We start from the raw sequence: 24,400 nt of genomic DNA, 5'->3' as shown, positions 1-24,400 counted from the left end.
CGCTCGTTGCCGGAGTTTGCTTCACGAGCGCGCTAACGTTACCTTGCCGCGCTCGCACGTGACCGAGCGAGTCGGCTCCCGTTTTTTCCGCGCGCCGCCGCCGTGTCGTCCGAGTTGTCCTTTCGCTCGGAATCGTCGGAACGTCGGCCCTCCCTTTTGCGGACATCGCAACGCGGACCTCGCGAACGACCGCGTCCGCGTCATCTCGTGACTGTTGACGTGATGCGGAAAAGAATTTTTTCGACTGAGCGCGCTCAGCGGGGTGTGTAAAGAATGCCAGCCGGAGGGGGGGCGGAGTTCGGGCAGGTGGCTGCGTGTCCGTGCCTGTGCGCTTGCGCGTGTGTGTACGTGGAGGGGGGATGTCAAAGGGAAGGCCAAGAGGTCACTGGGTTCTTTTAGGGGGGGGAAAAAAAAAACAAAAACAAAGTGTGATTTGAATATAAAACTTTTGACTTGTGAACAAGCGAGCAGAACTTGATTTTTCGTAACATTGTAATTGTATTTAAAAGATAAAATTGCAATTATCCATCCTTCTTTGTCTCACAAAGATCATTGAAATAACTTTCAAAGCGTATAAGAAGGCGTCAACGGAGTTAGGTTACGGCAAATTGTCTTTCGGCGGCGGCGTCCTCAACTCCTGACCTTTGAACTCACGGGAATCAAAGCAGGCCGTCTGGAAGGGAGCCGTAGTTCGAGGTGAAAGGTCACGTGGTCCGAAGCCTGCCACGAGGGGTCAAAGGGGAAAACGGAAACAAACAAACGATTGTGTCGGCTGGGGTTTTTCACTGTGAAATAGTTTTCCAATCAATTAAGGGCGGAATCGAATATTTGCTCTTTAAGGCGAGAGATGCGATTTGTATCGGTAGCAGACGAGACCATCGATCCAAAATCCGCCAGGAATCTTGAGATACATCGGTTGTAGGGCTGCGGGCCGGATACGGCGAGGCTAGGAATCGGTTTTATGGCGAGGCTAGGAATCGGTGTTATGGTTTTCATCTCCTAAAAGGAGCGCGAGAGCTCTCGTTACGTTTACAACCAAACGCAGCAGTGCCGGATACAAGCGGCACGACCAGTTCGTAGCGTCACTGTTCCAACATCAACTCGATTTTCAGAAGTTAAGCTACTTTCGTGGTCACGACGATAGCAAAATAGCGTTACCCCGGGAGTCCGAAACATCGAACGCGACGTCAAGTCCGCCGGCGAAGTGTGCGCCGCAGATGGTAAACATCCAGACAATACGGCGAAGGTGGGATTGGTTTTGAAATTGATGTTCATGCTGTGGTTAAAAACAATCACAAGTTGCTATTTATTCGGCACGGTGTACTTTTTTCGTCGTACTCGAGTCATTTTCCGGGGGGCTACGTTTGACTTTGACTCGAGTCCCATTCTCGTCACGTAACAGTCGTCTCACTTGAGGACAACGTTTGGCTCCTCTACCCACCTCCGGAGCGGGCATCCTCCATTGCAACGTTTTTGCTCGTCAGGTCAGTCGATGTGGGATTTGTTGTCGGTTCGGAGACGGTGAGATGAGAGGAGAGATTTGAAGGCGTGTGATTGGTGGACTGCGTTCTTCCGATGACGGGGGGCGGCAGCGTTCTGGACCAGTTGCAGTTTATGGGTCGGACCAAAGAAGAGGGGATTGCAATGGTCCAAACGGGATGTAACGATTCTGATTTCAATCTGCGTCAATCGCCTTTGTCGAGCTAATCCGTCCACCTGACGGGTGTGTCGTGCCGAGATACCCACTACTCCGAGCATTAATTTATATATATTTTTTTCACGGTCCATTGTTGCTCCGTTCTAAATCCGCGGTCTGACTGAGCGGCGCGACGAACCGGCGAAACCGGTTCCCAGGGATTCGAACGAGGAACCGAATGCTACTGCTACTGTGGCGTTGATAAGGATTCGATTCAATGGAATGGATTCATTTCTTATCAGAGCACCCGGAGAATCGGTTTTCAATTATCATCCCTAAAGGTGACGCGCGACCCCTTAACAGCGTCACAGAAATTCGACATTTCCCAAATTCCTGAACGGAAGACACAACTACAAAGCGGAACGCACAACAAGCAAGGACACGCTTGCGTGCGCTACGGTACGATCACGCACACGCATTGGAGTCACTCGCTCCTGCTAGCTTTGTCACATGTATATCGTGACCGTTGGTCGATGTGCCGGGGCGGGGCGACCAGGGGTGCAGGGTTTCCACCAAGTTGTAGCAAGTCGTTTAGTTTTCGCCCTCAAAGAGCAAACGGATTTCAAAGGGCACTTTCAAAAACTGCAGAAACCGGAACAAAAGCGGAACGAGCCCCGAAAGCTGACACCTGCGAAAGCTACTTGTCGGTGTTGACACGTGGCGGACATTTGGACGCGTCTCAACGCCGCTTGGTTGTGTTTATAGAAACACACCTCAGCCGGAAGCAATGCGACTTCTGTCCACAAGTCCAAATTGAATAGGAAACAAACGGGACACTCAAAACAAGGGCAAAGCCTTAACGCTCGTGTCTTGGCGTTGATCAAGTGTGTCAGGGTGGGTACAAATATACTATTGCGATTATTTCACTCTATTTTAATGATAGTTTGTTTTACAATATAATATATACAAAAGTAATAATACAGTTCTCTTTCAAGGAGTCTGGCCCTTTTAACTTTGCACATACAGTATCTTCATACGCTCGAAACAGGGCTTAGCGTCGTTAGCTCGGCTAGCTTCATCACAAAGCTATTAAAACCGTGACACGTGACTGTTTGTAATAAGGAGGGAAATGAAAACGATCGACAAATTAAGCAGGCAATCTTTGCAGTGAGCAAATAGCCCCTCCCAGCGCATATGCACACACCCACGCTTGTCATTTTGAGACGATCAGACGTGAGGTCATTCAGGGAAACGGCACATGTAGCAGCACTGATAATGACCATGTTCTGTGTTAAAACATGCAATCGCAAAAAAACATAATTGACGAGTGTCACGCATCAATGGTAAGGGAATGCATTGATTCTATTTGACGAGTATATTCGTCAGTGGCACTGAGTGAGTTAATGACAGTATTGTAGTTGTAGAAAATCAAGCTAAACGTTGCCCTTGCGATCTCGTCGATAGTGTGTGCATAAGCGATGGGTCAGGCTAAGCTTTGTATTCGTAAATGTATTTAATAAAAACTCTGAATGGAGCTGGTGTTTTAAATCGTGACTTTCCGGTCATCTTCAGTTGACCTCGTGTGAGTCATTGCTGCCACATTAAAATCGTACAGCCAATAAAGTTAAGCGCATCAGAGATGTGTCGGTGAGTAAGTGCACAACACGGACCTGCAAAAGAAATCTGGGACGCACTGAATCCGCAAGAAGTGAACGGCGATATCGCGAGGGATTCGTGCGGCGGTTGTTTGCTTTTGCAGGGTTCGGAAATAAACCACGGAGCGAATTTCGTAACGGGCACTCCGCTCGCAGGCGTGGCTTTTGACGGCTTTGGCGTTCGGAATCTTCGTGCGTTTGTGTTCCGACTGCAAGACCGACGGTCTGCTCCGGGATGTTTTCATTTTGACACTCACGTCACCGTGACGACAAGAGAAGAACAGGTTATTCCGAGCTGCTGCCTGCGACCATTCATCCAAACCGGCAGAACCTGAACAACGGCGCCGTGGATCAGTTCGCACCCGAACGAGCCTTCCTTCTTCAACACTTCTGCCGGTCGTCGTCGTCATAATTTGGGGGGGGTCTTATTTTTGTAACCAGCACATGCTAGGGGAGGGCCAGGGAAAATATGGCCCGCAGGCCACATGCGATCCGCTCCGCTCCGTAATCCAGCCCACGGAGAGACCACGGAACATTGGGTTCTGTCACAATATACGCGATATGTCACCATTTTGCCCGTATTAGGACCCATCCTACGGGTCCCGCTCCCTCCAACAGTCTCAAGTCCAAAGTGTTCACCTCATTCTACTTCATTCGCTATAATTCCAAATGATTCGCCAAGTGGCGCCGATGCGGCGCTAATGTCTGCCCTCTCTCGTACTCAGCGTGACCGTCCGGGCCGCGCGTCGGCCGAGCCGCGTGAGAAGGTCGTCCTTCGACTTCTACTTGCCGCTCTGCGCGTCGGCGAGCGTCTGCGCTAGGAGTCTCGGGCATGGCCTGGCTGGACTCCGTGAGCGGGGAGCGGCCGGGAGTTTCCGGACCGGGACGCCGCCTCCTCTCTGCGCAGCGCGACGTCTTCCGGGTCGCCTCCCCCGAGGACGCCGGGCTAGAAGCGGACCGACGGGCGGCCCGCGGCGAGAGCGAGGAGTCGGAGGGCGAGTACGTGGCTGCGACGGAGATGAGGCTGCCCGGATTTTCCCCGCAGGACGGATCCTCGACCCGGGCCGGTCATCGCACGCGCACGCCGACCGATCGGGTGCCCTCCGGCCGCCGATCGCGTGATCCGGCAGCCCCGACCGCGCCAACCGAAAGGCGGCAGCGGACGAAGGGCTCGGAGCAGCGGAGGCGGGGAGGAGAGGACGGTAGGGGTCGCCGCACCGGGGGAGCGTCGGCGCTCCGCAGGGCTGCGACTCGCCATCGCTTCAATGAGACATTAAGACGGCCGACTTACTTTTCCTTCGGTCCGTCGATAAATCGGATCGAACGCTTTTCATTTCCGTCCGGGGCGCTGACTCACCATTAGTTGGACAAGCCATTCGACGGTCTTCGTTTTGGGATGACTCGATACATTGGATCAAAAGAAACGATTGACTTCCATCCCTTCATTTCAGAACATGATTTCAAATTGACAGTGCGGAAAATGCAGCAACATAAATTGCCGATGAGTCGGTTCTTCTGGTTTTGGTCCGTTAACGGGCGTCGGAAAATCGGTAAAAATGTTGATTGTTTTGCAGACGTTTGCAAATGTCTCTCAGCCCCGATTCCAATGAAGTTGGGACGTTGTGTTAAACATAAATTAAAAAAAAAAAACAGAATACAATGATTTGCAAATCATTGAATTCTGTTTTAGGCGGCACGGTGGACGACCGGTTAGAGCGTCCGCCTCACAGTTCTGAGGACCCGGATTCGGTCCCCGTCCCCGCCCGTGTGGAGTTTGCATGTTCTCCCCGTGCCTGCGTGGCTTTTGTCCGGGCACTCCGGTTTCCTCCCGCATCCCAAAAACAGGCATGAACTGGAGACTCTAAATTGCCCGTAGGTGTGCATGTGAGTGCCAATGGTCGTTCGTTTGTATGTGCCCTGCGATTGGCTGGCGACCGGTTCAGGGTGCGCCCCGCCTCTCACCCGAAGATAGCCGGGATTGGCTCCGGCACGCCCGCGACCCGCGTGAGGAGAAGCGGCTCAGAAAATGGATGGATTCTGTTTTGTTTCACGTGCCAACTTCTTTGGAATTGTCTGCTTTCGTGGAGGACGACAGAAATCGGAGAATATTTCATCTCGAGAGGCTGAAATTCCGAAGATTTGCACAATTTGAAGTTTAACGGTGGCTCCAAACGATTAACGGATTATCAAAATAGTCGTCGATAGATTTGATCGTCGATGAGTTGTCCATTAATCAACGCACCTTATCGCACCTTTAGTGCTCCGCCGGGAGAAGGACGAGACGGCGACGGGCGGAGAGCGGGAACGAGAGGAACGACGGGACCGGACGGAAGCCGCCGGAAAACGAGGGGCGGCGGAAGTCCGGCCGACGATCCCAACGGGAAGCGGACGGGGTGGAGACGGAGGGAAAAAGCAAGCGAAAGGAGGGCCGGGAGGGCAAGAAGAGAAGGACTCTTATTTTGAAAAGCTGCCACAACAAAACATACACACTGAGGACTTTTATTCTGAAAAGCTCCCAGAACAAATTCAGACTGAAGGCTCTTATTCTGAAAAGCTTCCTGAACAAACTCACAATGAGGACTCTTACCCTGAAAATCTTCCGCAACAAAACATACACACTGAGGACTTTTATTCTGAAAAGCTCCCAGAACAAATTCAGACTGAAGGCTCTTATTCTGAAAAGCTTCCTGAACAAACTCACAATGAGGACTCTTACCCTGAAAATCTTCCCCTAAAAAACATACACGTTGAGGATTTTTATTCTGAAAAGCTTCCAGAACAAATTCCCACTGAGGACTCTTATTTTGAAAAGCTGCCACAACAAAACATACACACTGAGGACTTTTATTCTGAAAAGCTCCCAGAACAAATTCCCACTGAGGACTCTTATTCTGAAAAGCTGCCACAACAAAACATACACACTGAGGACTTTTATTCTGAAAAGCTCCCAGAACAAATTCAGACTGAAGGCTCTTATTCTGAAAAGCTTCCTGAACAAACTCACAATGAGGACTCTTACCCTGAAAATCTTCCGCAACAAAACATACACAATGAGGACTTTTATTCTGAAAAGCTCCCAGAACAAATTCAGACTGAAGGCTCTTATTCTGAAAAGCTTCCTGAACAAACTCACAATGAGGACTCTTATTCTGAAAAGCTGCCACAACAAAACATACACACTGAGGACTTTTATTCTGAAAAGCTCCCAGAACAAATTCAGACTGAAGGCTCTTGTTCTGAAAACCTTCCTGAACAAACTCACAATGAGGACTCTTACTCTGAAAAGCTTCCGCAACAAAACATACACACTGAAGACTTTTATTCTGAAAAGCTCCCAGAACAAATTCAGACTGAAGGCTCTTGTTCTGAAAAGCTTCCAGAACAAATACAACAAATGCACAGTCTTGCTGAGGACTCTTATTTTGAAGACAGTTTGGCACCCGTTTCAATCGCCACGCGCACCAAAGACTCTTATTGTGAAAGGAAATGGCAACACAGGGAGTCCTACCAAAGCCTGGCTTCGTTCCAGTCCAGCTTCAGCAGGACGCTGCTGCACTCTGGAGTCATCGCTTTGCCTGGTAAGCGCGCACACGCGCACATTCACGGTTACGGCGGTGCCTTGACTTCCGAGTTTAGTTGGTTTTGTTTCCCATCCGTTTTCTGTACCGCTTGTCCTCACGCGGGTCGCGGGCGTGCCGGAGCCTAACCCGGCTATCTTCGAGCGAGTGGAAGTCGATTGTGGTACACCCGACGCGTGACCTTTTTTGCGGTCGCTCGTAATACTTGTGGAACATTGCGACACGCCATAAAAACTGTTACTGTAACCGAATGTTAGCGCCAGCTCCAATTGGAAATGGATTGGGAACAGGATGTTTCAGGACTCTGGGAAACGGAGGGGTGAGCCACAGAGCGTCACCAGCGCGACTTGTTTTGAGCTCCTCCTTGCGGCACGCGTTTTCCTTCCCGCAGGAAGTCGAGATCGAAGCGGACGCGCTCTTCTGACGGTGGACGCCGGAAACGGCGCCGTGTGGTCCAGGCCCGAATGCCGGCGTGGCGAGCTTCTCCGCCTGATGCTCTACTACGCCTCCACGCTCAGGTACCTCGCTTTGGCCCCCGCGATGATGTCACTTCCCGTTGCGGTGACGTCGCGTGGTGTCCCCTAGTGCGGCCGACGCTCCCGCCGTGACGGCGCTGGTGGACGCCCGCCGGGCCGCGCCCGCGCCCGCCCTCCTCGCCGCTCTCGAGGCCGTGCAGGTGAGACCGGACGCGCCGGCTCGCGCGCCGTGACTCGATTGACAGCTCGGTTGCGCGTGTAGGAGGAGCTTCCGAACCGCCTGCGCAGCGTGTTGGTGCTCGTCGACCGGGACGCGGACGCGCCCGTGCGGGTGGACAAACGGACGCAGGTGACGTGTCGTGTGTGCGCGTTGGTCGTTTTATACAGCACGTGTGCATGCTTTTATGCGTGTGCGCGCGCAGGTGGAGGTGTTGACCTCGCTCGAGTGTCTTGCTGAGCGCGTGGATCCCGAGCAGCTTCCGGGAGAGTTTGGAGGCTCTTTCCGCTTCAGCCACAGCAGCTGGCTGGCCTTCCGATACGTCAGTACGCACGCACGCACGCACGCCGGCGTCACGATGCGCACGCAATGAGGCACGGCACGCGTGTGTTGTGTGTCTGCCAGAGAGTGGAGCAGCTGACCAATCAGTGCAAAGACGTCATCCAGCTGCTGCGCGAGAATGTCGACATCATGGAGGACACGCGCCTACCCGACACCCGCCAGGTACACACACGCGCGCAAACAGGAACACACAATGCACACGCATACACAAATGACACACACACACACACACACACACCTACGGTTGTTGTTTCCCAGGATGCCGAGCGTCAGCTGAGCGGCTACCGGGCGTTGATGAGCGGCGTCCTCGGAGACGGCCGATTGGCGCGCTTGCAGCGGGAGGGCGGGACCTCGCTGTCGCTGCTGCGGCGGGACGGCGACGGCGAGGGCGGCCCTGCGGCGGCGGCGGCGGACGGCGTTTCCCGTCTGTACGAGCGGGCGGACGAGCTGCTCCACCGACTGGTGGCCGTCAACAACGGCAGGACGCGGCAGCTCCACTTCATCCGAGACTTCTGGGCAGCGGCCGACGCCTTCGCGCAGGTGGCCGACCACTTCCTCCAGCTCTCCCGGGGGGGGATCCCGAGCCCCTCCCGGATGACCGAGCTTCTCACCCGTTCTCTAAAGTCATTTCGGCCGGTCTCAGAAAACATGCACGGTAGGTCAATTGGCGACTCTAAATTGCCCGGAGGTGTGAATGGGAGTGCGAATGGTTGTTTGTTTGTATGTGCGCCGCGATTGGCCGGCGACCGGTTCGGTCCCGCCTCTCGCCCGAAGATAGCTGGGATAGGCTCCAGCGCGCATGCGACCCGCGTGAGGGGAAGCGCTACAGAATATATCTATATCTACGTATCGATATAGATTTGTTCACACTAACGACAGCTTGAAAAAGAAGAAGAATGAGGAGCACAAAATTGGACACCCGAGTTCGTTTTCAGAAAAGCCCCAAAATGTCAAAGGTCATCATTGTGTCCTTTTGGACACTTTTAATGGCACAGTCGCTTGACCGCGAAGTGTCCCCAATCAAGTTTTCTGATGCGATGGATAAGAAGCAAGCCGAGACTCGCATCGGTCAAATGAATAATGTCTCTTCCGTCTGAGAGCGTGATCGATAAGCGCGCGTGTGCGTTCCAGGTGAGGGCGTGGATGGAGGGCGAGGGCGAGCTGCGACTCGGGAGCCTCGGCCGACCGGACGGCTCGCCGGAGGCCCTGCGCCGGAAGCGGCGGGACTTCCGAGACTTCTGCTCCTCGGCGCGCGTGGGTCCTCCTTTTTCTCTTTCTTTCTTTCTTGCGTCGAGGCTTCGACATACTCCCAAAACTAGTTTCCACCTTGCGGGAATTGCCGCATTTTTCTGCGATCAAAATTCCCCATTAATTCCGAGCGAGACGTTCAACAAGGGTTCCTATCATTCCCCTTCCAAATTCTACATTTTCAGCTCATTCGGAACTACAAACAGACAGAAAAAAATCCCATTTGGAAAAAAATTCCCACCTTAGCCAAATTCTGCATTTGATCCGCTTTGAAATTCTCCCGGCCGTCGGGACGGGCGCAGCGCAGCCGCAATTTGGAAAAGCCGACGCCGGCGTCCGATCCCGGCGGACTTTGTGCAAATCCCGTCACGTCGCTCCTTTTGCTCACAAGGCGTGTGCGTGTGCGTAGGCCCGGTGCGAGGAAGGCGAGGTTCTGCTGCGCGGTCTGGACCGCTGGCGCCGCGTCTGGACTTCGGACCTGCGCGCCTACGAGGTCCGAGTGGGCTCCATGTGGGCTCAGCTCCGAGAGTTCTCGCGGCGCGTGGACGCCGCCGGACGGCAAATCGACAAGGCCGTCGCGCTCTACCGATTCCTGGACCACGTACGTGCAATTCTTCGCATTCCTCTTCGACAAACACAACAAACACGCGCTCACAATAAAAGGGACACTTTTGTGCGTGAGTATTGACGTGTTTGTGTGTCCATCTACGTGCGGACACTGTTTTGTTTTGCGCGTTTGTTTTTTGTGTGTCTCGGACCGATCCTAGCGTCGCCTCGGCGTCCGGAAATTCAGTCCGACGCTTTTCTCGAACTTTCGGCGGTGCGTCGGCCATATTGAACGCGTCGGTTCCGCCCGTAGGGAACGGCGCGCTCCGACAACGCCGCGACTTTCCCAGCCTGTGAGTGTGCGTGCGTGCGTGTGTGCGTGCGTGCAGGCATACGGCCGGGCGATCGAGAGTCGCCACCGTCTGGCCGCCATCGCCGCGGAGAGGAACATGTCGCCGGAGCGGTGCCGGGCCGCCATTGGTTCCTTGGAGGAGCACGGGCGCCGTTACCCTCCGATCCCAGAGGCCGCTTTCCAGGAGATGGAGGCGCTGGCCGACGAGCTGCGGGACGAGCGCGCCGTGCGGCAGCTGAGCTTCGCCCGCGCCACGTGTCTGGAGGCCCGCGCCACGTTCGACAAGAAGATGGCCGACGCGCGGTCGGCTCGAGATTCGGCCCGCGAGCGACGCTCGCGCTTAAGCGCCGCGTCCGCGGAGACGCCCACGGGGGCCGGCGACGCCGCCCGGAGCCCTCCGTCGGCCCCCGTCGACCCCCGGCGAGCGTCCCTCCTCTGGCGCCTGTTTGGCGGCGACCCCGCCAGGCCCCGCCTCCACTCGTCCGCCGGCTCCACCCCTTGCTCCTTCCCCCGCCTGCTTCGTAAAACGCAGAGCTTCGACTGTCCCGCCGCCGCCGGCCAGAAGGCGTGCCGCTCGGGCCCCCCTGCCCGCGCCCTCGGCGAGCCGGCGCGCAGAGGAAACACGGGCGTGTTCATCCGAGGTTTGGAGGTCAGCAGCACTGAGTGCGCCGAGCGAAACCCGCGCCCCAGGCCCGAAGTCCGGGCGGGGCACGGACGGCGTGGGCCCGGCACGCCGGGGACCCCCGCCGCGCCTGAGAGTCACTCTGCGGCAGGACGGGGTGACGGAAGGTGGGTTGTTGCCGCGGTTACGCGAGTCAAGCTGGCGGCTCGCCGCCGTGGTAACAGATCAGATACATTCGGCAACCGGTGGTGGCGCCAGTTGGTTGTTTCCATAGTAACACACCAGTCAAGGTGACGACGATTGTAACAATCGCCTTGCTGTCTGTTGGTTGTTGCCATGGTAACACAAAGAATTGGAATTCAAATTCAAGTTGAACGGCTGTCATAACAAATCAAATCAAGCTGGCATGATCAGGTAACTGTTGCCATGGTAACAAACAAGAAGAGTGGTCGTTGTCCGTTGCCGCGAAAGGACGTTCGGCGACATACTGAAAGCGTTTTGTTTTTTTTGCCCCGGACAGGAAGTTGCGTCACATCGTGGAGGAAATGGTGACCACGGAGCGCAAGTACGTGCGCTCTCTACGCTACGTGATTGATCACTACTTCCCCGAGATGGAGCGCGAAGACCTCCCCCAGGACCTGCGCGGGAAACGCTTCGTGGTCTTCGGGAACCTGGAGAAGCTTCTGGACTTCCACAGCCAGTTCTTCCTGAAAGAACTGGAGGCCTGCTGGAAACATCCGCTGAGGGTGTCGCAGTGCTTCCTCAGACACGTACGACGCCGCACGCGCCGCGGTCGGTGGATGTTGTCATGGTAACACACAGGCGGTAAAAAATGTCGAACTGGCAGGCAGTTGCTGTGGTAACGCACTCCACCGGACGCTAGCTGATTGTCGTCACGGTCACATTCAAGCTGATCTCGGGGCGTTGTTGCTACGGCAACCCGCTGTTAGGTGACTGTTGTCATGGTAACATTCACGTTGATGTCGGGGTTGTCGCTCTGGTAACACACGCCAAACCCACATCGGGTTGTCAGGGTAACACGCAGGGCAAAAGGTCAGGCGTTTCTTGCCGTGGTCACAAGTCAAGCTGATGTCAGGTGATTGTTGCCACGGTCACACAAACCCGTCCGACGACTGTCATGGTGACGCAGACACAAGTCAAACTGATCTTAGTGTGTGGGTTGCACGCACAGGTGTGTCTGTTATGTGACATCATAGTTAGCCTTCTATTGCTTGACACTGTGTGTGTGTGTGTGTGTGTGTGTGTGTGTAGCAGGAGCAGTTTAGCCTGTACGCGCTGTACAGTAAAAACAAGCCAAAGTCGGACGCTCTGCTGGCCAATCACGGCCTCGCCTTCTTCAAGGTGGGATGACACTCAGCACGTGACCTTTCAACTCAGCTGACCCGTCACTGGACGTATTGCTGACGGGTGTGTGCGTGCGCAGAGGAAGCAGCGCGAGCTGGCCGACAAGATGGACTTGTGCTCGTACCTGCTGAAGCCGGTTCAGCGGATGAGCAAGTACGCGCTGCTGCTGGACGACCTCATCAAGGAAGTGGGCGGGGCGCAAGAGGCGGAGCTCACCTCGCTGCGGGAGGCCGTCGCCATGGTGAAGTTCCAGCTTCGCCACGGCAACGACCTTCTCGCCATGGACGCCATCCGACATTGCGACGTGCGTTTGCAGCTCTTCTCGTTTGTTTGAATACGTCGGGACTAGGGATGAGCATCGCTCAGATGCGAAAGATAGGACTTCTTGAGACGATCCGGTACTTCCGCATATTACGATCAACGCTGGCTCAGCCTTTTTAAATAAGTCAACTTGTCTTGCAACTGCAACAACATGACTGTAAAATAAATGCAAACAATGATTTACACACGTAAAGAAGAGCGTGACGTAGAACTGCAGGAAGACGAGGCGGTGGCGTGTTGAGAGGCAGCCCAAACGTTCCAGTGTGCCGCGCGTTTGCTAGCAAACGCCGGAGTGTGCCGCGCGTTTGCTAAGCGGTTGCTAGCAAACGCCGGAGTGGGCCGCGCGTAAGCCAAGCGGTTGTTAGCAAACGCCGGAGTGTGCCGCGCGTTTGCTAAGCGCTTGTTAGCAAACGCCGGAGTGTGCCGCGCGTTTGCTAAGCGGTTGTTAGCAAACGCCGGAGTGTGCCGCGCGTTTGCTAAGTGGTTGTTAGCTTGCTCACCGCATACTCGCGATTCACACATTTGCTTTCGAGTTGGTTTTTGTTTTTGGGAGGAACCGACCCCCAAAACACTCTGCCAGTGTATCCCTACTTGATTTCTTTTCAACGCAATTCGAACGGGTGTCAATTATCCGCGTATTTTTGCTCTTTTGAGATCCGGCCGAATAGCGGAGGCCCGCTGCACTTGCGTATTGCTCGCGTACAAGCATCCGTTTCGATTCGCACGTGATGCACTTTTTTGTTCGTATCACACAATGAAATCCGTGCGACTTTTACACGAGCCCAACGCATCGACCGCTCGTGCCCGGAGAGAGAAACGCAATCAATGCTCAAATGCTGCGCGAGTGTCGCAACAGCGCTAACCCGACACCCCGTCAAAACCAACGCAATTCCAACCGTCGGCTTATACGGAACCGCGGATCGTATCGTAAAATGCTTGCACAGGAAGGCGGGCGAGACGGCTCGCCTCCGATTGGGAAAATGACGAATCTCGAAACTTGATTGCGAGTTATCGGCGAAGTCCGAGGTGCGAAATAACGTTCATATAGCCTGAGTAAATCAAAACTAAATCAGTAAATCATTTTTGCAAGACCGTTAACACAATCGTTATGGGTGGAGCTTACCGATACTCCGGTCTTGAAAAAGGGCCAGTTCAATACCGGGGATCGGTCCACATCCCTAGTCCCGACCGAGTCTCGATAATAAGATGGTCGTGATAATAATAATAATAATAATAATAAGAAATAATACGGCTGAGGCTGGCTGCAGGTCAACCTGAAGGAGCAGGGTCAGCTGCTGCGCCAGGACCAGTTCACCGTGTGGACCGGGAGGAGGAAGTGCGAGAGGCGGGTCTTCCTGTTTGACGAGCTGCTGCTCCTCAGCAAAGCCAAGAAGATGGACGGACGCCTCGACGTCTTCGTATACAAACACTCCTTCAAGGTACAGGCTTGCCAAGTCCGCCTCGCTTCCTGTCGCTTTCGTGCTCTTCGTTCCATCGCTTTCTGTCACTCGCAGTTCCTCACGTCCTCCTCACTACCTGCACTTTTTCTCCTCAATTCGTGCCTCTCTCACTCGACGACGCACGTCAGACGGCGGACTTGGGTCTGACCGAGTCGAGGGGAGATGACGGTCTTCGCTTTGCCATTTGGTTCCGGAGGAGGACGTCCAAGAACCAGACACTGACCCTGCAGGCCGCCGGCGCCGACGTTAAACGCGCCTGGACGCACGAGCTGACCAGAATCCTCTGGACGCAGGCCACCAGGAACAAAGGTGAGACCGGCGCCTGCCGTCCGCGCGCGCACACGGAGTGAGCCGCCCGCTGCGCGTGTGCGCAGAGGCGCGTCTGAAGGAGATGCTGTCCATGGGGGTGGGCAACAAGCCTTATTCGGACATCCGGCCCAGCGCCGCCGCCATCAGCGACCGAGCCGTTCACTACGTCACCGGGACACGAGGTACGCCCTCCGCCCGCCTTCCACGCCTCCGTCGAGGCCTTTGAACACTTTCTTCACAAGAAATGCCTTTTGAATGGATTTGAGAATGCAAACGACAATGGGCCCTCATTCACACAGAAATGCGGAGAAATGTTCTTACTCTGCGCATACGTAAACCATCGTTGGATTGGTGACACGAAGCGATTTTCTTTGCAACGGTTTTTGTTTCTATTGGCCCCCAGGCGCAAGGACTCGAGCGTCCATCGCCGTGTCGGCCTCCGATCGCGCCGACCCTTTCGAGCGCGAGGCGGCGACCTCTGACCCTTCGTCGTCCAGCTTGCTGGGCTCCCTCGACCTGCACCTGTTCCGCCACGAGCCGCCGGGGGACGCCGCCTTCGTCACGTCGCCGTGCATCGAGGAAGACGAGCGGGAGCACGAGACCGCCAGCCAGCCCTCCATCGGTATGTTGAAAAAACCACATTGGCACCCGTGCCCAACTTTGGCATCTGTGTCGACAAAAAAAAAAAAAAGATTTGTCTAGTTCATGAAAACTTGAAGCGAAATTGGACGGTTCCCTGCAGCACACCTGACCTTCTCTCGTGTCGTCCGGCAGCCACAGAAAGTTCCGGCTCGTCACCTCGTCGCCGCGCGGGGTCGACGGGCTCCGACTCGGGCTGCGCCTCCTCCTCCCGCCTCCGGGACCCGAGCTCCGCCTCGTCCTCTCGCTCCTCCCGGAAACTTTGAGTCGTCACGCGCGCACACGCTTCCCATTTGAGTGCCATCGCTTCCCGAAAGGGCCGCTCGTCCTCAGGGGGCGGAGTCCGTCGTCGGCCCGGCGCCGACCCGCTTTGGACGCTTCCTGTCGACGACGCCTGCCGTTGCCGTGGCGACCTGAGGGACAAATGTCCTAAAGGCTGCTTTTTCACACCCTTTGAAGACACTTCCTGAACGCACCGCCGGTGTCGGTGCGTGTGCGTCTGCTGCCACTTTTCCTACATGAATTCAAAACAAGGACTGACTCATTTTGTCGAGCTGGGTGATTTTCAAATTGCCACCCCAAAAATAATTGGCTGTCCGCGTTGCACTAGAATGAGCAACGTTCAAATACACCAGCGTAGCAATCGGCATATGACGACATGTATGGCAGGTCGGACACTAAAGAAGGAGAAAAGGATCTATACGGGCTGGCCAGGCAGAGGGATAGAGATGAGAAGGATGGGTGGAGGCATTCACTGGAAAGGAGAGGAATGAAGATGAAGTAGAAGTAAGACGTGCGCATGAATGAGAGGGCTGGTGGGGGAAGAGATAGCAAGGGTGGAGGACTTTCGACACTTGGGGTCAAGCGTCCAGAGCAACGGTGAGTGTGGTCAGGAAGTGACGACCAAGGTTAGACGTTTTGGACAAAGTTCAAGAGAGCAGACCTGGATGGTTTGGACACGTCCAGAGGAGAGGGAGTCAGTATATTGGCGGAAGGAGGATGAGGATGGAGCTGCCAGGCAAGAGAGCGAGAGGAAGAGCGAAGAGAAGGTCGATGGACGTCGTGAGGGCAGTTGGTGGATGCGGGAGGTAGGACGCGCTGTGGCCGCCCCCGATGGGACAAGCCAAAAGGAAAAGAAGAAGAGCATGACCTTCTCATCGTTGACGACGACATCATCACGTGAAGAAAAGTGAATTCATCACATTTTGCAATAAAAGTCTTTATTATTTGGCAGACTATTCTTCATCCACTGACAGCATGTCAGATCATGTGACCCACACGTGAGCAGTCACGCGGTCAGGCGTCACGTGCCAGACGGTTGGCATCGCTCAGAAGTTGCTCTGCTGCAGACAGCGGCACCCGCAGCCGGCCGGGCACTGGTCCCGCTTCCGGAACCAGTCCATCATGTGAGCCGTGTGACCGCCGTGGCCGCAGCTGAGGCAGAAGTGGGAGGAGCCTCGCACAGCCACGTGACACACGGCGCACTGGAAGCTCACACGCTTGCACGCCGCGCACTGCGCGCTGCGACTTGGACTGCCGCAGTGGCAGCACAACACGCACAATTCTGAAATGACAAAAAAACGAGGCGCCGAAAGTCAGCACGGGCGTCGTGAAAGAAGCTAGCATGGACGTCAAACAGGAAGTTAGCCCAGATGTTATACAGGAAGTTAGCACGAACATCAAGCAGCAAATTGGCACGGGTGTTGAACAGGAAGTTAGCACTGGCGTGACCAGTTCTGTTCCTAACTTTTATGGACAGAATTTCAAGGCGCAGTTCCGGTTTGGTGGCCTCAGTATCGCATCTCTGCTTTCTGCAGATGATGCGGTTCTGTTGGCTTCATCGAGCCGTGACCTCCAACTCTCACCGGAGCGGTTCGCAGCCGAGTGTGAAGCGGCTGGGACGAGAATCGGCACCTCCCAATCCCAGACCGTGGTCCTCGGTCGGAAAAGGGCGGCGTGCCCTCTCCGGGTCGGGGACGAGATCCTGCCCCAAGTGGAGGAGTATCAAGTATCTCGGGGTCTCGTTCGCGAGTGAGCGGAGAACGGAACGGGAGATCGACAGGCGGATCGGCGCGGCGTCTGCAGCGATGCGGACTTTGTATCGGTCCGCTGCGGTAAAGAAGGAGCTAAGCCGAAAGGCGGAGCTCTCGATTCACCGGTCGATCTACGTTCCTCCCCTCACCTACGGTCACGAGCCGCGGGTCGTGACCCGAAGAGAGCCGCTGCTCCTTCACATCGAGGGGAGCCAGATGAGGCGGCCGGGGCATCTGATTCGGATGCCTCCCGGACGCCTCCCCGGTGAGGTGTTTCGGGCAAGTCCCGCCGGGAGGAGACCCCCGGGGACGAGCTGGATGAAGTGGCTGGGGAGAGGGAAGTCTGGGCGTCCCTGCTAAAGCCACTGCCCCCGCGACCCGACCTCGGATAAGCGGTAGAAAACGGATGGGTGGACAAACAGGAAGTTAGCACGGACGTCGAAAAGGAAGCTCGCACGGGTGTCAAACAGGAAGTTAGCACGAACATCAAATTGGAAGTGAGCACGGTTGTCAAACAGGAAGTCAGCAAAGGTGTCAAAAAGCAAGTGAGCGTGGGTTTAGCACAGGAAGTTTCCACAGGTGTCAAACAGGAAATTAGCACGAACAACAAACAGGAAGTTAGCACGGACGTCGAAAAGGAAGCTAGCACGGGTGTCAAACACGAAGCGAGCGCGGACGGGGCCCTACCGACTTGTTGGTGCGGCTCGGGCGGGCAGGAAGCGAACTTGAGCACGTCGGCCCGTTTGTCTCGGAGGTCCCAGCGGTACAAAATTTCAGCGTAGCATTTCTTGAAGTCGTCAAACTGCGGCGTGTTGCTCGGGTCCAAAAGACTGCGGGCAAGAGGAAGTGACATCAGCACGGCGGCAGCAACACCGGAAGCGATATCACCGGCGGGGGCGCCACCTTTTGTTCACGTCGTGTCGCTCGCGCTCTCCTTCCCGTGCGTCTGTGTGTCCCTGGTTGCCGTGGCGACCGCCTTCAGGGGAGTCGCCGCGGGCGTTGGCGCGTTCCGGCTCGAGTCGACCCCCGAACGTCACCGTCGACTCGCCGAGGGCGGTCTGAACAAACGGCACGTGACATCACTTCCTGCCATCTCCCTCACGGACTTCGCGTTGGCGAGCTCATTGGAACATTCGGCATTAATGCTGACGAGGTTACGACATTACATTTGCCTTCATGACAGTTTTGCTGACTACAATAGATCGCATTTCATGACGACTGCCCACAATGCATTTGTGCCGCCTGCACCGTATCGCCGCTGACAATATCACGGCTGCTGGCAACTCCGTCTTGACATCACTGTAACTGTATGCAAACGAAGAGGGCGTGTCCATACTTACGAGAGCTGGGAGTAAGTCACGTGCCCATACGTGCAAGTCTGAAGTCATAACCTTCAAGAAAAAAAAAAATCAAGCAAGTCAGGTCATACAGTCTCGCTCCAGTCGCAACATATACTCTTCGAGTGGTAATAGAACATTTTGAAGAAAACGCCAAACCCTAACACAAAAGCCAAGAATGTTTTGTGTTGCTAAATACAATTCGACGTGTACCTAATGGGCGCGAGAAGAATGAAAGAGATTTACGTTGAAGGGAATCAGACATGACCAAAACGTTGCCATCCTTCCCCAAAAAAAAAAAAAAAAAAGTAATGTGAACAAAATCCGTTCAAGTCAAAGTCAAGCTTTTGGAAAGCAAGTCGGAAGTCATGAAACTGGCAAGTCGAGTCACCTGACCCGAGTGTCCCCGTCTCCGATACTTACATAGCGAGGGTGCGGCGGGGGCCCGGCCTGGCGGGATCGCGGCGTCGCCTCGGGGTCCGAGTCGGCGAAGACGCTGCAGAGCATCGCGAGCGTCTGCACGTCGCTCATGTGACTGTAGTGGTCCACGCTGAGGGCGACACCCACCGCGCAGCACACGTCGACTTGCTTGACACTCTCTTAACACTCTTTAGAAAAGACGCAGCTGGGATGGAAAAGTACTGTCGCCCAAACAAAGCGCGACGGGGGAAATCCGACTATTTCTGATTTCACACGGCGGAAAGTAGTGTTCCGTGTTCGAAACGAATCTTGCCTTTGTTCTACTCGGTAATCGCTCTCTCCGCATTCCCCCGAGAATCCCGAAACGGGCCAACGCGGCAGATTACTACTCAATACATCACTGCCGACTACATGACATGTAAATGCGCGCACGTTGAGAACTCACAGCGTCTCCAGCAGGCGGCGTCCAAACGGATGACTCGCCCAGGGAGCGTCCGTGTCCGGGTCCGAGTCGGGACTCAAGCCTCGACCGGTCGCCGCCGAGGCCAGGGCCCAGACCTGAACGCGCACACGCGTTCAACATACACGCGTTGCCGTGGCGGGGGCGCGGGCCAATCACGTACCTTGGCCACGTCTCTGCGTCCGACGGCCAGGGCGGCGGCGGCGTTCTTCTGACACGTGTCTTTGGTGTCACGCATGTTGAGGCTGAGAACAACAGGAAGCGGCCGATATCATATTGGAACTGTCGGGCTGTGATGGGAACCCGGTATATAGCGGCTGAAACGATTCATCCGATATGCCCAAATCACCACATAGACTTTTTATACAGCGGACTACATAGTCGATTCTCGGGCTGAAACGATGAATCGAATACTCCTGAATCACTACGGCCGGATTTTGACTGTACAATACAGTCCGGTCCACTATATGGTGAGTAGGCAACGGGCGAAGGACTCGCCAGCCAGCCTGTGAATTCAGACAGGAAGCGAGAGGCATTTTGAAACGATGATGCGTTGGGGGTCCGCCCACTCACATGTAATTCTCTCCCAGGACTTTATGGACGGGAAGTAGGCAGGAGATTTCCTGAATGATGACCTTTCCCGCCAACTTGATGGAGCGGCCGCCGTAGTCCGTCCCGTCCCTTTTGGTCTTGAAGCGCCGGGATTTCTGCAGCACACGTAGCGCAGGATGGCGTTTTGTGTTGGGTTAGCCTCGCTCCGAGCGCTCCGCTCCCTTCACGGCTCCTCGACGAACCGTCCGGCCGTTCTAACCCAGCTCGCACCATATTCAGATGTGTGCTCATGTGTTTGAACAAGTGTGTGTGCGTGCGCGTGTGTGTGTGTGTGTCGAATGCGTGCCGGTCACCCGTTCTTTGTAGTAGAACGACGAAATGGACACAGTGTCTTTGTCGAGTCGAGTCGGGCTGCTGCTGTAAAGTCGGAGTGCGTTCTGAGAGTCAGAGCGAATCTTCATGGGTGTCAACACGCCGCTGTGATAGGCCGACAGAGCCGACAACGACCTGGCACACACACACACACACACATTAAAAACATTGCTCCAACAACGACTTTAAAACATTAAGGTTCTCGTTATGCGATCTGCAGCACCGCTGCCGTTTTACCTTGCAGTGGTCTAGCGCCCACTCTGGCTTACAAGACAAATTTATTGCTGACCCACGCAGATAGTACATTCATCATGGGTGACTTTAATATTCATATGAACTCCCCGTCGGAACCATTTTAGACAATAATTGCTACCGTCAGAATGATTCTTCTCTTAACCTAAGAACCGTTTGGACCGTCCTCAGCCGCAACAACTGAAATCAATGTCTTTCACATTTCTGGGGAGATATTTTGGCCCACTCTTCCTTGCAAACTTGTTCAAATCCAGCACAAAAGCACGTTACCTGGGCGTGGGCTCGGTGGGCGGGGCCGCGCGGTGCATGGTGATCGGTCGGGTGAAGTACACCAGACAGCCGGTGCCGCAGAAGCGAGCCCCCGACGTGCGCGGGAAAGGAATGTTGGCGTCCTGGAAACACGGGAGCGAGACGCAGGAGAATGCCAAAGCATCAACAGTAAGTCGGCGGTAACACGCCACGTACAGTGTAAATGGTTGGTACCCATCCGTTCATGAAAGAAAACCCACAGACAAAAGTCATCAAAAATACTAATTTAATGAAAATTAACCGATGGAAATCAGAAATTGCTTTTGAGTTGCGGTTCAACGGAATGATTTCAAAAAAAAAAAAACAACAACAGTGAAACAGGCCTGGACAAAAACGATGGTAAACCGAGAAAAGATTGAAGAAGGGTTGTGTTCAAGGCTGCACAGCGGGCGACGGGCGAGCACATCTGCCTCAGAGTTCTGAGGACGCGGTTCAATCCCCGGCCCCGCCTGTGCGGAGTTTTTTTTTTTTTGACTCGAGTCGAAGTCAAAAGTAGCCCTCCGGAAAAAGAGCACACCGTGAAAGAATTGTTCAAGTACTGAGTAAAGAGTGACTAACTTCAGATTTTTTTTTTTAACCACAGCAGGAACATCCATTTAATAAAAAAATAAATGAATCAAACAATAAAATGCTAATTCTTCGCTTTGCTTTCGCGGAAAGAGCGGAGTCCGAACAAAACTATCTGTTCCTGACCCAGTCGCATACAATTTTTTCAAAAAGGAAGTGGCGTTGTCTTCGTCTGGTTGGTCCAGGGTCCATTGACCTCATCGTTGCTATGCGGAATGATGGCCCTTTGCGGCTCGTGCCAGACACTGTCGCAACACTTCTCACTTCCTCATAAGGTTTGCGGCAACGCTTTGTAGCAACGGTTATCTCCGACGGATGTTTCCTGTGACGTCCACATGCACCCTACTGGGAACTTTCACGCAGCACACCCCCACACCCTTATCTTCACTTCACTTCACTTCACTTCACTTTATCGTCACTGCAACAAAGTACCACTGTTCAAGCACAAACCAATCAAATGGCAAAACCATATCCCTTTATCACCATCCAACCTTCAGAGCAATTAAAGGTGAACTCCAAGGTCAAGGGGCATCAGTGTCAGATCCCGCCATCCGTCGTCGTTTGAGCCAAAGTGGGAGACGACGAAGGAGGACACCACATTCCGGCCAGACTGGAATTTGCCAAACTGCGTGTTGACAAGCCACAAAGCTTCTGGGAGATGCTCGATGGACACACGAAAGAAACTCTTTGACCTGCACGGCACATCGGCTCTATGATCATGGACACAAAAATGAATCATCCCAAGAAAAGAACACTGTCCCTCCTGTGAAATATGGAGGAGGCGCTGTTATGTTCTGGGGCTGCTTCGCCACATCTGGCACAGGGTGTCTTGAATCTGTGCAGTGTACAAAATGAAATCTCAAGACGAGCAAGGTATTCTTATTATTAGTTATAGAAGTTATTTCTGTGACCGCTGTGGGTTTTTCTTTCATTAGCGGAGGGGTACCAACAATTGTGTCCTTGTGTGTATGCTTATAGCAACGTGTCGCATACGCGTGTAACAGTACCAACAGATCACATAGTGTATGTGTTGAAGCTACGTTGTACGCTGTTTCCGGCATCCGTGGCAGCCCTTTTTCAGGGAACCGTGGACAAAATGGGATAGCAAACATGTCATGCAGTGACTGCCGTCAGAGGTGGGAAGTAACAAAGTCATTGTACGACTTCGTTGAGTGGATTTTTCAGGTATCTGTACTTGAGTATTCATTTTATTGCCGACTTTTTACTTTCCCCCCTTACTTTTCCAACTCAAATATCTGGACTTTCTACTCCTTACCTTTCAAAAATGAGCTTGTCACTTTTAAAGCCTTCAAAAGCAAGCGATGGCCCGATATAAAAAGCACAACACCAAAAAAAAAAAAAAAAAAAAAAAAAAGAAACCGGAAGTGAGTGCGTCGAGCGCATTGATCGCAGCCATCGTAGATACCACACGCCGCATTCCTATGGCCCACTAGCTTAGCGTAAGCTAGTGGGGGCAAAGTGTCTTTTATGCTAGTGGGGGCAAAGTGTCATTTATTCGCTTAGCTTGTATTAGATGACTCAGCAGGAATCATCAGAGAGAAGGACGTGGCCGGGACGTGGCAGGTGTTGGTCCCATGTTTTCACCTTGAAACCCTCCCCTTAGTGTGTTGTGTCTTGTAGCTTAGTACGGTATGTCTTGTAAACTTAGAAACCTCCCTATTTTCAAATCAATGCAGGAGCGACGGGAGAGATGGTTTCGAGCGTTTCTGAGCAATCTCCCATGCGCCCTCCTCACGAGAAAAAGAAACCAGCGTCTTCATTCCTTTGCTGTCTATTTTTTATAATGTTGGGTAAGATAAATCCAACGCTAAGCCTGTTGCAATCTAACTCGCTGGCAGTCAACTGTGTCATGTTTGAGCATCAGCATAATGTTTCCGACATATTTATTTGCCCAGTGCCAAAACAAAGCTTAAAACCAAAAAAAAAAACAATTCTTCAGTCAGCCCCCTTTCGTCCACTCCGTCTTTTGGATCCCATTCAGCAAGATCAAGTTTAGCGGCACACCAGCCATCTCAAACTCGAGAGCAGCACGCTTGGTTGGTCTCAGACACTCCTGAGGCTACAATGGAAGGGTTAGGTAGCTCGCGATAACACTGCCCGGTCTTGGCCCATAGTTAACCTTGAATTGTAATTGTTGTTAGTTAGTTAGTTAGTTAGTTAGTTAGTCCTGCCTTGTGTTTTGTTTCCTGTTGTTGTCTAATCTGTAACACGTCCTTGGGTGTCCTGAAAAGCGCTATACATCTCATTGATTAATATTTTTGTTTCGATTGTTCACAAGTTCCAAGAAAGGCTGCTGAGCGTGACTACATGAGCGCTGCGCCAGTAAAAGGATCAGCTCATCACATCCAATCATCCGTCTGTGTCTTTTTTTCGCCATCTACGTATTTATCCATAACATTTTTACCTGATAGGATCCGTAGGTGTTGGTGACTCGCGGGAAGGCTTGCAGGGTCGGCGCAACGGGATTGGACAACACGAACGGTGCTGAGGATGGACTGTCCTCCTGTGAGCAGGACAAAGATGACTAGGCCCGTCAAGATGACGATTTCTTTTGGCTTTTTTTTTTTGTAAATAAACATATAAAAACAATCCCGACCACTGGGCTGAATAGACGACGGACCTCCTTAACACAAACACGGGTAATTGGGTACTAACGCAAACAAGAACTCGGAGACGCACTGAGCTGTTTAGCTCCTTAACTCGCTACCTCGCTGTGTGAGCTGCAATGACCATTTAGCGAGTCGGCAAAATCGGTCGTTGTCCATTTTATTTACTGAACAATAAGTAATTATCGTGCCAGGCCTAAAGATGAAAAAGCTCCTCGACTAGTTGTAGGGCTGAGCCCACCAATCCATATCATTGATTCATTCGGGTTTTCCGGTCAGGTCCCCTTTCTTCCCCATAAAACTGTGGGAAAAAAAGCATTCATTAGCATCTTCTCACCATGTCGGACTCAAGACAGGACACTAGCTTCCGGACGCAAGGTTCGAGACAGTTCTGGTTCCTCTTAACCTTCTGCAGGGACACATCTGTCAGGATCTGAAAGAAAAACGCCCATGAGGACGGAGCGCGGGAGGCGGCGCGTTTAGGAGCGTGCGTCTGTGTCGTACTTTTTGAATCTTTGTCTTCATTGCGGCAGAGATGCTAGTCGGCGAGATGAACTGGAAGGTGGGGGCGCTGTTGTTGGGATATTGGCCCGGGAACTTCATGAGCAGTCGGACCTGATGAATCCCGAAGTGAGCTGACACCACGCAGCTGCAGTTCACTGCGTCCATCTCGAGAAAAGGAAGAAATCCGAATAAGAATCAGCA

The 24,400-nt window shown here is 53.6% G+C and overlaps 2 protein-coding genes across 7 annotated transcripts in view; one reads left to right on the top strand and one right to left on the bottom strand.

Annotated features, from left to right (window-relative positions):
* Positions 1-15,995, top strand: part of plekhg4 (pleckstrin homology domain containing, family G (with RhoGef domain) member 4) — a 20,944-nt gene extending 4,949 nt beyond the window's left edge. For 2 of the 5 annotated variants that reach the window (XM_061704442.1, XM_061704437.1), the window contains 19 exons: positions 4,017-4,493; positions 5,550-6,869; positions 7,261-7,387; positions 7,455-7,545; positions 7,608-7,694; positions 7,768-7,884; positions 7,968-8,066; positions 8,163-8,444; positions 9,036-9,158; positions 9,562-9,753; positions 10,088-10,962; positions 11,193-11,442; positions 11,945-12,034; positions 12,117-12,341; positions 13,627-13,797; positions 13,947-14,127; positions 14,193-14,309; positions 14,531-14,749; positions 14,902-15,995. In XM_061704442.1, the coding sequence (XP_061560426.1) occupies positions 4,124-4,493; positions 5,550-6,869; positions 7,261-7,387; positions 7,455-7,545; positions 7,608-7,694; positions 7,768-7,884; positions 7,968-8,066; positions 8,163-8,444; positions 9,036-9,158; positions 9,562-9,753; positions 10,088-10,962; positions 11,193-11,442; positions 11,945-12,034; positions 12,117-12,341; positions 13,627-13,797; positions 13,947-14,127; positions 14,193-14,309; positions 14,531-14,749; positions 14,902-15,032 (5,067 nt within the window). In that variant the 5' untranslated portion in view covers positions 4,017-4,123 and the 3' untranslated portion in view covers positions 15,033-15,995. Of the gene's footprint in view, positions 1-1,402; positions 2,096-4,016; positions 4,494-4,604; positions 4,842-5,549; positions 6,870-7,260; positions 7,388-7,454; positions 7,546-7,607; positions 7,695-7,767; positions 7,885-7,967; positions 8,067-8,162; positions 8,445-9,035; positions 9,159-9,561; positions 9,754-10,087; positions 10,963-11,192; positions 11,443-11,944; positions 12,035-12,116; positions 12,342-13,626; positions 13,798-13,946; positions 14,128-14,192; positions 14,310-14,530; positions 14,750-14,901 lie in introns of those variants that run through there. The other 3 variants (XM_061704451.1, XM_061704460.1, XM_061704469.1) reach the window with 3 other exon arrangements.
* The window catches only part of wdr59 (WD repeat domain 59), a 17,020-nt gene continuing 8,592 nt past the window's right edge, over positions 15,973-24,400 (bottom strand). Inside the window, exons 14-26 of one of the 2 annotated variants that reach the window (XM_061704481.1) lie at positions 24,200-24,364; positions 24,033-24,128; positions 23,494-23,592; positions 20,463-20,584; positions 19,922-20,075; positions 19,590-19,723; positions 19,180-19,261; positions 19,002-19,114; positions 18,560-18,686; positions 18,140-18,190; positions 17,703-17,857; positions 17,487-17,629; positions 15,973-16,330 (exon numbers count right to left, since the gene is read on the bottom strand). In XM_061704481.1, coding sequence (XP_061560465.1) covers positions 16,095-16,330; positions 17,487-17,629; positions 17,703-17,857; positions 18,140-18,190; positions 18,560-18,686; positions 19,002-19,114; positions 19,180-19,261; positions 19,590-19,723; positions 19,922-20,075; positions 20,463-20,584; positions 23,494-23,592; positions 24,033-24,128; positions 24,200-24,364 — 1,677 coding nt within the window. In that variant the 3' untranslated portion in view covers positions 15,973-16,094. Of the gene's footprint in view, positions 16,331-17,486; positions 17,630-17,702; positions 17,858-18,139; positions 18,191-18,559; positions 18,687-19,001; positions 19,115-19,179; positions 19,262-19,589; positions 19,724-19,921; positions 20,076-20,462; positions 20,585-23,493; positions 23,593-24,032; positions 24,129-24,199; positions 24,365-24,400 lie in introns of those variants that run through there. The other variant, XM_061704490.1, reaches the window with a different exon arrangement.

This window comes from Phycodurus eques, chromosome 2 (genome assembly GCF_024500275.1).
Source record: "Phycodurus eques isolate BA_2022a chromosome 2, UOR_Pequ_1.1, whole genome shotgun sequence".
NCBI classification, from domain to species: domain Eukaryota; kingdom Metazoa; phylum Chordata; class Actinopteri; order Syngnathiformes; family Syngnathidae; genus Phycodurus; species Phycodurus eques.
This window is presented reverse-complemented; position numbering and strand designations above follow the sequence as displayed.